This window comes from Doryrhamphus excisus, chromosome 18 (assembly GCF_030265055.1).
Source record: "Doryrhamphus excisus isolate RoL2022-K1 chromosome 18, RoL_Dexc_1.0, whole genome shotgun sequence".
Lineage (NCBI taxonomy): Eukaryota > Metazoa > Chordata > Actinopteri > Syngnathiformes > Syngnathidae > Doryrhamphus > Doryrhamphus excisus.
The window spans coordinates 17305514-17320744 of NC_080483.1; the positions used below are offsets into that span (position 1 = coordinate 17305514).

At 42.4% G+C, this 15231-nt stretch overlaps 1 protein-coding gene across 7 annotated transcripts in view; it reads left to right on the forward strand.

Moving 5' to 3' along the window:
- Positions 1-15231, forward strand: part of dlgap4b (discs, large (Drosophila) homolog-associated protein 4b) — an 82357-nt gene that overhangs the window by 47553 nt on the left and 19573 nt on the right. For 5 of the 7 annotated variants that reach the window (XM_058054330.1, XM_058054324.1, XM_058054325.1 and 2 more), the window contains 2 exons: positions 13505-14715; positions 14879-15093. In XM_058054330.1, the coding sequence (XP_057910313.1) occupies positions 13558-14715; positions 14879-15093 (1373 nt within the window). In that variant the 5' untranslated portion in view covers positions 13505-13557. Of the gene's footprint in view, positions 1-3787; positions 3839-13504; positions 14716-14878; positions 15094-15231 lie in introns of all 7 variants that reach the window. The other 2 variants (XM_058054326.1, XM_058054327.1) reach the window with 1 other exon arrangement.

A 15231-nucleotide genomic window follows, 5' to 3' on the forward strand; every position in this document is an offset into this window, starting at 1 on the left:
TGAAGTGCAGCCTGACGTTGGTTCATATCGGCGCTGGCTGATGAAGCGAGTGTTTGCCTCTTGAAGCCGGCTCCAAATTCAACCCCCCGAGGTCCCTAAAGTGTCTTTCATATTTCTTCATCTGCACTATACGAGTAAGTGAGTTTAGAAATGCTGGAGTTCCACATCTCCTGGGGAGAAATCCTAGTGGTCAAAAGAACTCGGAGGAACTGAACAGAGAATCACATTCAAATATTTTCATGAAGTATTTGTATGTACTGTGTACTCAGGTAATGTTGAGTTTCAGTGTAATTGGGAACCATGGAACGCCTTAAGAAAAGGTATTGATATGAAATAGTTAGATTTTGTGAATCTAGATTGTGAAACTGCCTCGGGATGACCTTTACCATTGTTAACACAGCTAAGAGGTGGAGATGGTGAGATGGTGTATGTGTTTGTGTTTCTTGACATTTTGTTTCAAAAGGTCACGGCACTCTCAGGAAGCAGGAGGACATGTTTGAACAATCTCTACAATTGGCTTTGGGTGTACAACGCAACATTGGGAGGTGCTTCCAAAACAAGAGACGTGTGGCATTTTATAATACCGTATTTTCATACGGTCCTTGATTCTTCTTTTGTGGCCTAATTGGTGGGGTCTTCTGACGTTTTTTAAGGAGAAAAAGGCAGCTTCTAAGCATATTTAGTAGTCTCAATTCATTCATCATTTTTGATTTTGAGTTAAACGCAGCACGACCTCAACATGGACATCCAACTTGGACATTTGTCGGGTTTCATTAAGCCAAAGTTTAAAAGGCAGCACCGTTTACCAGATAAGTTTGGTCGACTGAAACTTGTCACATAAATCCATCACAGCATTCTATTTTTTTAAAAAAAACAACTTTGGACCAAGTATTTTAATCAAATGGGGAGCAAGTAGGCGTGTCACAACATTTCGAAACACACCTGCATAGTTTTGTGACTCGGTTAAATGAAAAAGTCACATTTTTTCCATTGTACTTTTCTCAAGGTTTCTCATTGGGAGTGACCAGGATGGATAGGATCAGGAAGGAGTACATCAGAGGGACATTATATGTTAGAGGCCTTGGAGATAAAGTCAGGGAGACCAGACTGAGATGGTTAGGACATGTCCAGAGGAGACATAGTGGATATATTGGTTTATATATTGGTTGATATATAAAATGAATGTTTAAATGTCTTTTCGTCTCATTCTCATGGACCCACTTTTGTGCATCGCCTAATCTCATGAGGTGAATTATGACTCCGAGTCAGCCATATTTTGTGATGTGGGTTACCAAAAGTTCAATCCGTACATTGGTCAAATGAATTAATATAAACTTAACACATTTATTTCAACTACACAGTGTAAATAACGAAAACCTAGTTGTTTTAAAATTCAACCTGATGTCGCCCGTATTTTAACAGACAACTCCGAAACCAAATAAAAATATGGTAACACTTTACAAAAACAGTTGTACAGTATAGTTATTTTGTTTACTAACTATTAAATTGTATACAATCTGCATTTTCCACCATTGATTGGTGGTAGGGAATAATCATAAAATCTTTCATATATTTTTTCGGCTGCTGAGATGATATTTTGGTATGCGAAAGTTGTCAATACGAGACCTGCATCCAGTATTTCTAAGACCGCTGTGCTGTGGATGCTATTTGCATTGCTGTTTGTTGTTTATTTGCCATCCATTTTTTATGGGCCTTACCGCTGCTGTGGCCCTGGCTGATTTCCACACTCCTGTTAGTGAGAATCCAGCAATTTCCTAGCAGGATAAAGCATCATTATTTCAATAGCAATATCAAGGTTCTACCTCTCTGCATCTTTAATGTCCCTTTGGAATGGCGGATGGTGTAAAATAAGAATGTTCTTATGCGTTCTGATGTGCTATTCTCCTCCATCGTGCAGGAGGCCTCCATTGATGTATGGGCCTTCTCTGCTTTTGGACATCGTGGAGATTGGCTTCATGTTCTGCCTTTGCTTTGGATGCAGTGTACACTTGGCCCGCTGTATGTTCTGTCAGACGAGATCAATAGTCAGATATACGATGCTTTGGAAATATCGAAGAGCACCTGAAATATAAACTGGTGGACAGTATGCCAACACCGGTGGAAGCAGCTGTTAAAAATCCAGGTTATTCCAGCAAATATTTCTCTTTAAACTGGCTTCCTGTCATGGTTGGGCACTGGGATGAGAATTCTAGCATTGGAATCTTCATAAAAGGAATATTTTCATAGTCAGACCACAGAAAACCTGTTTAGGAATACGGTAACCCCTGTGATTGGCTGGCGACCAGTCCAGGGTGTACCCCGCCTCTTGCCCCAATTCAGCTTGAATACGCTCCAGAACAAGTCAAAACTGTCTTGGTAAAATCTTTTGACATAAGACATTATATTTAAGCTATTAAAACACAAACCGGCTGCATTTGCAATGATGTCAGCCAGAGGGAGGCTGACATCATTGCAGTGCCCCGACAGCAATAACCGATGAAATGCACTAGACCAGGTGTCGGCAATCTTTACTATCAAAAGAGCCATTTTACCCCCTCCCTCACTAAAGAAAAATAGACTGGAGCCGCAAAACATAACTTAAAAACATCTTATAAATCTATCTCAATAAAAATATCTTATAAAATTTAGAAAGTTTTAATCTTTTTTAATTTTAACAAGTTTTAACAGCAGAATACAATAAATAGAAGTGCAGTGTGCATGTGTGATACTCATATACAACAATATAGGGTAATGATAGTATCATCTTGGTTAAACCTCAATACCCGACGCCTGAACTAATGTGCAGCGAATTGCGAATCTCCAAAGATTTTGACTGGCTGCCAGATTTGGAGGGAATTTTGGGGTATCAAAGTAGTTCAGAGGAGAAAAAGCAGAGTTGATCAAGTATAGGGACTCACAGAAAGTCAGAATTTTTTCAAAACTTGCTCCAAAGATACGTATTTTCCAGATTCGGGTGTTAAATACTTAACACTTGAGCATTGCATTGCGAAGGGAGCCACAACAAAGAGGCTGAAGAGCCACATGCGGCTCTGGAGCCGTAGGTTGCTGACCCCTGCACTAGACAATAAACAATAAACTCATATTGGTACTTGTCATATATATATGTCTCAGCTATCTTTGGAGTGTTAAGTTGGTGTGTGATGATTTTACCGTTCTTTGTAAGATGACAAAGTGAGTCCGACAGTAATGACCTCCTGCGTTTGACAAGCTATATACGTTTAATGTCTCAATGACAATACAGCGGACCCTCGGCAGTGGTTTCTCCGAATTTTCCAGAGCTCGATACACATGCACAGATCGCGACGCATAAACACACAAACTTGCACCGGAGCGCTAACCTCTTTGTGTGCACAGCGGCGTTATCATGCAGGACACACGGCGGGAAGCGTTTGCCGAGGCTCAGGGTGACGAGAGTCCTCATTCAACATTGTCATAGCGTCTAGAACGCTGCAGGTGTTATGAAAGCCAGCGGAATATGGATGAGTGGGAGCCTGCTGTGACTGAAACGCGCTAAAGTGAGGTGGTGCCTTTGTGGGATGTGGGAAAGGAGAAGAGTGCAAGAAAGTAGGTCAGGGAAGAGTAAAAGTAGACTTCTCCCGGCCTCAACCTGAACACGGTTTACCCTCCAGCGCTCCAGCGCTCCTGCGCTCCAGCGCTCCAGCCCACCATCTGATGATTTGAGCACAGTCGCTAATGCATGACGAGGTTTTATCCTCACAGCACGGCGAGGTGGTGTAGGTTCATAACGCAATGTTGTCTCTTTCAGGGATCCTCCTCTCACTCTGGCGTCAAGGCTTCTGGGAAACGAGCCACCCATGTAAGTCCTTCACTTGACCTCGGCGTGCCGGTGTCGTGTTTTTAATGCTGCATAAACACGAGCGAACAATGCGGCAGCCTTGAACCTCGCAACCTTCCACTGGATGCGATATTTCACGAGCTAATTGCCATTCCTAGCGACGGCACCGACAGGACTTCAAAGGGGATGAAAGTCAAATTCACATTTCAAACATAACCTTCCTCTCGGCTTCTTGTTTTCGAAATGTTTCATCCCGAGCACAAGGAGGGCTTGAGGCGATGTCAATAACTGAGGAGGATGGGAGGATTTTTTCAGCAGGTTCTGGAGAAGCGTCTGGTGACTCATGATGAAATAAGAGCATGGATTTGGATTACTTTGTGCAGAGAGTGGAAAACACTAACGGATGACATCATTTAGCCACATATTTTCCTTTCATTTGTATTATTGCTTAATTAAATTGGAAGAATTCGTCTGACGCCCACCGAAAGATAAGATAAGAATATTAGCAATTCAGTAATATCAGTAATTCCCTCACACTGTGTGTGTGGCATTTCAACTATTTCTTTATATGAATAAATATTTAAGTTAGGTTTAGGTTTAATGCAGTTTTTAAATGAAACTTTATTTATCATTATGGGAGGAAAACAATCCAAACCGAGATTACCCTGTGTGAAAAAGTGATCGCCCCCTAAACCTAATAACTACTTGGGCCACCCTTAGCAGCAACAACTGCAATCAAGCCATTTGCAATAACTTGCAATGAGTCTCTTTTGGCGGAGGACTTTTGGCCCTGCTCATCTTTGCAGAATTGTTGTAATTCCGCCACATTGGAGGGTTTTATACATGGAATGTTTTTGTAGTTATAGCAAAACTTGTTTACCGCCCAATTCCGCTTGAATAGGCTCCAGAACAATTTATTTTAGCTATAAAAACACAAACTGGCTGCATTTGCAATGATGTCAGCCAGAGGGAGGCTGACATCAATGCAGTGCCCCGACAGCGATAACCGATGAAATGCATCAGAGGATCACGTTGTTTTTTTTAAACTCATATTGGTACTTGTCATATATATGTCTCAGCTATCTTTGGAGTGTTAAGTTGGTGTGTGATGATTTTACCGTTCTTTGTAAGATGACAAAGTGAGTCCGTCAGTAATGACCTCCTGCGTTTGACAAGCTATATACGTTTAATGTCTCAATGACAATACAGCGGACCCTCGGCAGTGGTTTCTCCAAATGCTGGGCCACCCTTAGCAGCAACAACTGCAATCAAGCCATTTGCAATAACTTGCAGTGAGTCTCTTTGGAGGACTTTTGGCCCTGCTCATCTTTGCAGAATTGTTGTAATTCCGCCACATTGGAGGGTTTTATAAATGGAATGTTTTTGTAGTTATAGCAAAACTTGTTTACCACCTTCTAAATATGGTTTTAACATTATTATAGACATTAATATATATAATATAGACATATTATAGACATAATAATAGACATATAATAGACACATATAGCTCAAGACATGACATAACACCTCCATAGTCAGCTTCTAACTCTTAATATCCAATATAGGAACTAAAGTAAGACTTGTGCTTACTATAAATGTTTCACCGAAAGAAGTAGCTCATGTTTTTATGAGGGATTTTTATTCTGGATTATTGTGCCTGTTGGGAGATAATTCAAACCTGTTCAGGCGATCAAGTCTGATCCTTGTATGTCCAAACATCGCAACACTACTGACACCTAGTGATGTATTAATGTAAAATACGACATTTTATTATTTGAATGCGTTTTTTGAATGCCTTCTATTTGTGTTTTACTTCATTTAGCCATTTTTATGGTGGGAAATGCTTAATTTAGGCCAAAAAAATACATACATTTTATGAAATATTTATATTTTTGAACTAATAACAGGCTGTTTTCAACCAGGAAACAACATGATTTATTCATGAATATAATTTAGAAGAGACTTGATAAGTGAAACCGCAAAATTCAGATCCCAAAGTGGTGAAGGACGGCTGTACTGTCTCCATTGATGTTACTTAAATGCATCATAAGACGGTTTTGGCTCCAACTTGGCCAGCAGGACAACCTAACCTGCTACGCCTGCAGTGGCGGTTCCAGATATTGGTCACATGGGCACATTCTGCAAGGATGAGGATGAGGATAAAAATGCTGAATATTTCTTAATATTTATCCGTGCTAACAACTCATTTACTCATCAGGTCAGGATACGTGTGTCAAATGGATGTCCTCGACAAGCATCCATTATTCATTCTTTTTCTTGCGTATATTCACAGTCAGCTTTCAGGGCCAACAGAATATTTAAATACGACTAAGGACAAATTGTACAAAAAAACAGCCATAAATAAATGCATGCTTCTCTTGAGAAGCGTTTGATTGCACGTTGAGCAGAATCAATGGCACTGCTGGATTTATACTTGAGGGATTATCCCGAGGAAAAGTCCAAATCAAAATACACGCTATGATGTCAAGCCACGCTCATTCTTTCATGTTCATCCTTCCTCAGACTCCAATATGATCCAGTCCTCGCTGTGGCGCTAAAGGAAGCAGTACAAAAGAATATGCAGTACATTGCAATTATCACGTGTACACGCAGGCACGCCCCCTTATTGCGGTACTGTACAAACGGGGGTCCTGGCGGCTGTGGCTGTGTTTCACTGAACGCTCCAATCACAGCGCTTCTCTCCCAGGACGCCAGCGTCTCCTTGGGATGGCGGATGAAGTGAAAGGCCCCGTTAGAGCTGCTGGAAATGGATCCGCAGGTTACGTTTGACTCTGCCTTTTGTTTCCACGCTGTGTAATTAATCTAGTGATAAATTAATCACACCGCTTTTACCGTGGAAAATTCATACTTGACAATTTGAGCGCGACAGGAAACATTCGCCAGGGGTCACCACATCAGGGAAGGTAGAAGGTGTAGTAACGTGCTCATCAAGGTGGAGTTGTCCTCTGATTGAGACCGCAGGGATGTGAGTGATGCCTTCACGTTTCCTGAACACAATATCGTATTATTGTTAGATCCCCCTGTTGCGTATGTGTAGCGGAATATTAAACACTAAACACACACTCTTCTGGGCTTTCATCTATTTCTAACCTGTTTTCGTCATAAAACCGTTAAATGTGCACACTATGTTGTCTGTACAATGGTAATGGTAATGCTAATGCTAATGCTAATGCTAATGCTAATGCTAATGCTAATGGTTTTATTTCATTTGAACATGCATTTGAACATAAATCCTACCCCTCCATCTGGTACTTTTACAATCACTAACTCTTACATTTGTTCACTTCCTGCTTTCCTAATATAATGTAATTAAAAAAATATATACATTTATATTTTATCAATTTTAATTAATACATTTTAGTTTTATTTATTTATTTTTTTGTCACGTATCAAAGTACAAGGTGATATGACCATAAAATGACATAATGGGTACCATAAATGTGTTCTACTCGTGCATACAAGTTAAGTACTGCAATAATACATACTCCATTTTGGACCCATACCCATACCAAATATCAGCCATGTTGTTTAGTCTAGAGACGGTACCACTGAGGAAAAGACAGGAAGCAGAATTGGACGTAGCAGAGATGAGGATGCTGAGGTTCTCATTGGGAGTGACCAGGATGGATAGGATCGGGAAGGAATACATCAGAGGGACATTACATGTTGGAGGCCTTGGAGATAAAGTCAGTTATGATGGTTGGGACATGTCCTGAGGAGAGATAGTGGATATCTTGGTAGAAGGATGCTGCCAGGTAGGAGGAAGACCAAAGAGGAGGTTTATGGATGTAATGAAGGAGGACATGAGAGAGGCTCGGATGGAGGAGATTGGTTTGCCAAAAGAGAAAGAAGAAGACCCGTGAAAAACACGGGCAAAAGAAATAATATAAAAGCATATATAAGCATATATAAGCATATATAAGCATATATAAGCATATATAAGCATATATAAGCATATAGTGTATTTACAGTACAATGCAGGCGACTGTGCTTAACATTAAGCCTCCATAAGAGCAGACGTTCCAGCTCTATGTGTCATATTAAATGCATCCTATGCGCCATCTTGGCCTGTCCCGCTGGCTTTATTGGCGTTGTCATGGCAACAGCTGCCACCCCATGCAGCTGACAGGTTGATGGCTTGACAGACGGCCATTAGGGTATTATTTTGACGTCACGTGGGGATTTGAAAGGCATGAATAGAGAGGATGAGCCGGTCGGTGTCCTCTGTTTCCTGTCACATGATCACCCCTCACATGCAGAGGGCAATCTCATTGCGTCATCGCTTCCTCTGTGGGGGCGAAGCTCGTAAGATCTTTTGGAATGAAGTACGGATTCGGTGTCGGCGCTCCGGACGAGGATGAGAAACAAAAGTTGCATTCAAGCGTTGTGGGAATCCTCGTGTATGATTCAGTGTCTGTCACTTTTCTTCTTGTCTGTCAATGTGGCCGTGATGAGACGTTCAAGCGCACTACGTTGGTTGCTTGCTTTGGAATAGATGAATCCCCTAAACCAGGGGTGGGCAAACTTTTTGACTCGTGGGCCGCATTGATATGACAAAATTTATGGGGGGGGGGGGGGGGGGGCAGACTATATATTTTACACGTAACAGTCCACCTGGTATTATTGTATCTGTAAAATTGTCACGCAATCTGCTATTATTATTTATTATTTTATATTTATATTTAAATATTTTTAAAATAATAAAATATTATAATAATTACAATAAAATTAAAATAATAATTATGATATTATTATTATGTAAAATATGCAAATATAACAATAATATATATAATTAATATAATAATTAGCATTAATATAATAATTATAATAATCATAATAGTTCTAATAATAATTATAATATTATAATAATGTAATAATCTAATAATAATAATAATAATAATTATTATTATTATTATTATTATTATTATTATTATTATTATTATTATTATTATTATTATTATGTGCTTGTGTCCCTTTTTTCAGGAGCACTTTGACCATGTCAAAAAACGAAATTGATACAACCATCAAAAGGTTGGCTCAGGCCATGATGCCAGGTTGTATGTTGAGTTGAAATGAAATACTTTGGAAAGATTGGGCGGGCCGTATTCAAACACTTGGCGGGCCGGATGTGGCCCCCGGGCCGTAGTTTGCACACCCCTGCCCTAAACCAAGGTTCCAAATGGTTTCCAAATGGTACAACATGAAATATTTCTGGTTGAATTGTCTTTGGTCGGAACTCGTCGTGCTTTCCAAATATTCACCCCAACAGCCCAAAGAGTTTCAGGGCACTGTGCCACCATGTTTTACTGTCTTCCTTTCTGAGTCGCAGTTTTCAGATGTGGTCTAAAACGGGTGTGGGTTATCTATCACAACAGAAGGGGGGGGGGGGGGGGGGGGTGAATTTATAACGGTGAAAATAGGCCAGAGCACAGCACTGATGGAGCAGATAGGGTGTAATTAGGACAAGGTTAGGCTGCTTCAGTCTCACATCATTTATTAAATATGTGTCACATGTACAGCTTATGGACTAAAGTATTGGGACACCCATCATCACACTGGAGGGAGGTGAAACGGAAGGAATCAGAATCAGAATCAGAAAAGGTTTATTGCCATGTATGATCAAACACATACTAGGAATTTGTTTCTATTAATGTAATCTATTAAAAAAAATCTATTAAAAAAGAATGAGAATACAAAATATGAAATACAAAATATGAAAATACAAAATATACAGAATAACAGTATAAATATATGTACACAGTCCGTTTTTGTTTGTTATTCCGGAAGTGCAGTCTGATTGTTTTTCCCAAGAGTCCAAACTGAGCGTTAATGTAACGTATACAATGAAAGTGTCAATGAAAGGAATGGAACGATGGAGTTCAGTATGTTCTAGCCAATATTTCCACCCCGTTCTTCGTTGTGAAACATTTTTGTACAAGGTTTTGGTGTGCGGGCCGTAGTTTGCTCACCCCTGGTCCACCCCGGAAGAACATTAGACATGAAGAAGTCGGAGATCACTGACACAATTCCACAATGTCTCAAACCGTTGTCAGAAAATTGGAAGCACAGAATTGTCAATGAGGTCTTGTTTTTTTTGGAGCAGGAGGGGATAGAAAAGAAGCAAAAAGAAACCATTTCAATGACAATAACAGAAACCAACAGGACTATATTAGCAAATGTCAATGATGCCTAACGAGGTCTTGAATGAAGATTAGGAGGGATCTAAGCATCCTGGTTCAACACGTGATTGATTGTGTTTCCATAATCTTGCTTGTATGTTTCAGTAGTGACGATCGATTACCCTTTAGATTAATTTAATTGGCTGCAAAACCAAGAAAAACTGTGTCGTCTTTTCCTTCTTTTTTATGAAGACTTCAGAAGAATCCCAGCTTAAACCTGGTTTTGTTTGACATGTTTACCAAGATTTGAACTCTCCTGACTCCGGAAGCTTTCCCTTTGTTCATCCTACATGTCCTTCATCTTACGTTTGAAACCAATAATTCCGAGGCCGCACTAAAGATGTAAGACACATTTGCCCCCGATACTCCATGGCGGGCGGCGCTTGTGAGCGCGTGCAGCAGATGGTCTGGACTGCGGCTAACTGAGCGGCTCAGAGGAGGACGCCGCCAATCTTAATCTTATCGCTGTAATGAAAATCAGGTGACTTTGATCAAGTCCAAACACCGCAGATGGAAACTCAGGTGATGTATTTGTGTTGGCGTTCATACGGCAGGTGATGCTGATGCTAAACAGCTCGCATTAGCGTTAAACGGGTTTCCAGTTCCCACAGTGCCGCATGTTGGACAAATTAGCATCAAGCTTGCACAACTCCAGCCTGCAAACTCCTTATTTCCATATTTATGAGCCACTGAGCATTATCGGGGAACATCCAGAGGTGATATTTCACTGGGAGAAAACTAATCTGTGAGAATGTGTGTGACATCCACTCGCTCATTAGCATTCCCAATGCTGTTTGCCGGCTCATGGACTGGAAACAAGCTCATTCCGATCAACAAAATACGCTTGGATGTTTCTGATAACTTGCTTAGACGCATCAGAAAGAGCTGAAATGGGACTTGAGCGACAGTGACATCGCCCCCGTCTGGTGAGCGGCTTGAATTGCTCCACTGTAAGGTCAGGAATTGGACACGGTGCCAAACGGCCCTCAGCACCCCCTTGAAGGAACAGATTGCAGCATCCCGACGCAAGCGGCTGCCACCAGACGCTCCACGCAGGGTGTAATATCACACACTCCACACACACGCTCACATTGTTGCATGCGTTGGGAAGCACGTTGGGCTGAGGACGCTTGGAGGGAACTCTTGGGTGTGGAACCTTCACCTGGATTATTTCTTCTGATGTCTGAAGGTCTCTGTCAGGCAACGCTGACACTATGATTGCTTTACATATCAAGTGGGGCATTTATAATAAGTACACCTGACTGAATGGTGGCTAAATATGGTGGCTATTTTACTGTTTAATAATAATAAAATAATATTCAGTGCACTTTAAATAAGTCATATTATTTAGCAAATATTAACATGCTAATTTAAACAAAGCGTATCCGGAGTATAAGTTACAATTAAAGGGGATCTTTTGTGCTTTTTCCACTTTTCTGACATATAAATATTCTTACAACTTTGTATTATTGGGTTAAACTAGGGGTCAGCAACCCGCGGCTCCAGAGCCGCATGTGGCTCTTCCGCCTCTTTGTTGTGGCTTGAATATTTTTTAACACCAGAGTAAGGAAAATGCACGTCTATGTAATGAGTTTAAAAAATCCAACTTTGTGTGAGACCATGAATGCATCCTGACTGAGTTCTGACAGCTGATTGGATGAGCACGAGGATGAGCCGACGGGATGCTATTCAGTTCTTTTTCACACAAGTAAACATGAAGGAAATAAGTAATACTTTCCCGGAGATATTTGACAATTCAAAAAAAAAAATTAGAGATCATTTAAAAAACTTGCATGGGAACAAAGTAAACAAATCAGGTAAGTTTACAGTAGTTTACATAAAGTATAATACTAGCAAGAGTACTCCAACTCGTCTTTTTTTATCTGAGCTACTTTGATACCCCCAAATTCCCTCCAATGTTGTTTTTTGCGGCTCCAGGCTATTTTTCTTTAGTAGGCAAGGGGGTAAAATGGCTCTTTTCATAGTAAAGGTTGCCGACCCCTGGGTTAAAGGATGCCAAAGCATCAGATAACGAGGTAGGAAGTGACCTCAGTGCCATCCGGACTTCCTTACATGGGCTGCAGAATTCCTGCAGCCCGATCCGTAAACGCAGATCAATGTATCCTGAAGTCCTCCGGAGCGCTTGGGAGTGACATCAATCACAGTGTCAATTGATCAACAAATCAACACATGTTAATTGGGTATAAACAAATAACCAATTAACAATTTCAAATAAGCTTTCAATAACAATAATGAAAAAATTGACCAAACAGTCAAAGTTAGCCTGAGGTAGTCCAAACTCCACCGGCGGTGTGTAGTTTGGACCCGCCCCACCCAGTGGCGCACCAATCACACCCAGCGTGACACATTGAAGTGCGCTAAGTCTATGGGAGTGGCGTGCCACGATGAGATACGAGGCAGTTAGCTAATGTGGTGTAAAAGGATTACGAGGATTTGACCCTATCAGTGGAGATGGCACTCAGGGAAGCTGTGTTAATGACACTAAACGAGTCTGTGCCCGCAGCATATTAATTATGGGGACTTGACAGCCAGGCGTATCATTTACAGTATTTTCTACATCTACACACCAAATGTGGGAACAATTTATCGGTGCCGTAAATGTTACTTCACCCCCAAAAATGATTCACCTTACGCCGTGAATAAATCCTCCTCTGGTTAAATGAGCTTTCTGGCATCTCGTTAATTATTGACTGACTAATGCTGCACCGCAGCTTTATTATTTATTTCATTATCTCAATTCCTTCAGGTTTCTTGTTCTATAAAGGCTAGCGTAGCGATTCAGGCAAATTAGTCACATACATTGTAAATTCAAATAGTACCACAAAAGGCATGCTTGTTCTCCTCCTCTTAAGGATGCTGTGATTTCATTTAAATGTATACAGTATATATTGTCTTATTCTATAATATTCCATTGTTACAAAACCCTAATATGTTTTAATAACAAACAAAAAACTGAAATACTGAACTCATCACACAGCAACTTAACACCCAAAAGGTATACCTAATAAGTCTACAGAACAAGTTTGAAATTGAAAAGAGTTTTCCCATACTGTATTTTGTTGTATTTCATTGGCAGACAAACAGCATAGAAAATGAACGGATGGCACCCAGAGCCCAGAAGGAGGCTGATGTCATTGCAGCGCTCCAGTGAATGCATTATTATGGGAATTGGATTTTCAATTTTAAAAGAATTTAAACCTCTTTGAATGCCTTTATTCTGACCCGATGATCATTGTTTCATACATTGTCGTGCCCTTCAATTTCGACCCGGAAGTTCGATATCGAAAGCAGTGACACGCTCCAGATACACCGAACTACAGATGGCTCGTTTGTGACCTGGTTTGGCTCGTGGGTGGGTTGTTAACGAAGCGCAAGGATGAGCTGAAAGTGAAACTGTTCAGTTTGAACGTAGTCAGTCTGGCCGTTATGTACAGATTTTTGTTCTTTGTGTCTTTTTCGTGTCTAGGAGTCAACTGCCAGGTCTGGGGGTCAACTAGAGGGCGGGGCCTCCTTGCCATCATGAAAGGGCTGGGGACCAGCCACAGCAGACATCTGTCTGACTCCTGCGATCCTTCCTCCGGCCACGTGGAGGCCCTCTACCCTCAGAAGACCAGCACCATGCCACGCAGCCCTTACCTGCTGAGCCCTACCATGGACCACTACGGAACTATGGACCCCCACCTCTACACGTCCGCCGCCCCGGGTTCCCTTCCGGCAGAATGCCTGCTGCCCCTCAACAACCAGCTGTCAAACAGTAGCACCTTCCCTAGGATTCACTACAACTCCTACGACCCATCGGACTTCTCTCCACCCGCGGAGATCATTGGTGGAATTGGAACAGGGACCTTGGGGGCGTCCATGTCCATGGGCATGGGAGCGGGGATGGGCATGGCTGAGCTGAGCGGACGATCTATGATCACCAGCGGTTCTGCGACCATATCGCATCACATGACCAAGCACCAAACACCGGCCGGCTTGTTGGAGTTTGACAAGCAGCTACCCGGAGGTCGGGATGGCTTCAGCACGCTACAGTTCCACCGAACATCGGCTCTGGCAGCCGCCAAGCAGCGTACCGACAGTCCCGGTCGCATTCGCTACATGCTGCACTCCGTGCAGAAGCTCTTCGCCAAGTCTCAGTCGCTGGAGAGCCACAACATGAAAGGAAACATCAACGGACGCTCCACAGGAAGTGGTGGAGGCTCCTCCAGCACCGAGGATGGAGGGAAGCAGAACCGCAGGTCCAAAAGTAAAGACCGTGGAACTAAATCGGAAGCGACCGCCAAACGACGACCGCGCTCCAACATGTCGGGGTACTGGAGCTCCGATGATCTGGACAGCAGTGACATGAGCAGCTTCCACAACACCATGGCCATGATGACCCTGGGACGTCCCGCCGGGCACGAGAACCAGACCAGATACATCCCCAGCGGCTACAACACCATCAGCTCATCCAAGAGCAGCAGCGACATGAAATATCACGTACCTGGAGGTGGGGCATCAGGACACGTGCTTATGAATGATAACGACTTCATGAAAGGGGGGTCCTGGTCTGCACTGACCATGGGCCAGCCAAGACATGTGATCCAGAAGGGCTCAGCCACTTTAGACCGGTCCTTGCTGAAATCCAAGTCATGCCAACAGGAGCTGACCTGCAACTACCTGCAGGTTGGACGCAGGGTGAGTGAAGCCTGAAATTCACCGTTAAACCCGTAATCATGTGACCAGAAACCAAGATTACCATCTCTAAACCTTTACAATAAGGAGCATTTATGAATAATATACATAAGTCAGGGTGCTGGAAATGATGAGACTAGCTTCATTCATTTATTGCTGCCTGTAGGGGGATTGGACTAGCTCATTAGGTCGCAGCGGGGGTGCCAACGAAATCCCGTGTCGGCGGATGCGCAGTGGAAGCTACGTGAAAGCCATGGCAGACCTGGAGGACAGCGACGACTCGGAGGGGAGCCCCAAACCCTCGCCAAAGACGGCCGCTCGCCGCCAGAGCTACCTCAGGGCCACGCAGCATTCTCTGAGCGACCAGCTGCCCCCACGCAAGTAAGGAAACAAGCGTTACAATACCATTATGTACTCCTATGCAGTACAGTATACACCAGGGGTGTCCAAAATGTCAGGACGTGTCAGGACACCTTGATGTTCTTCACATTAGATCCTAGAAGCAATCCACTGTGCAGC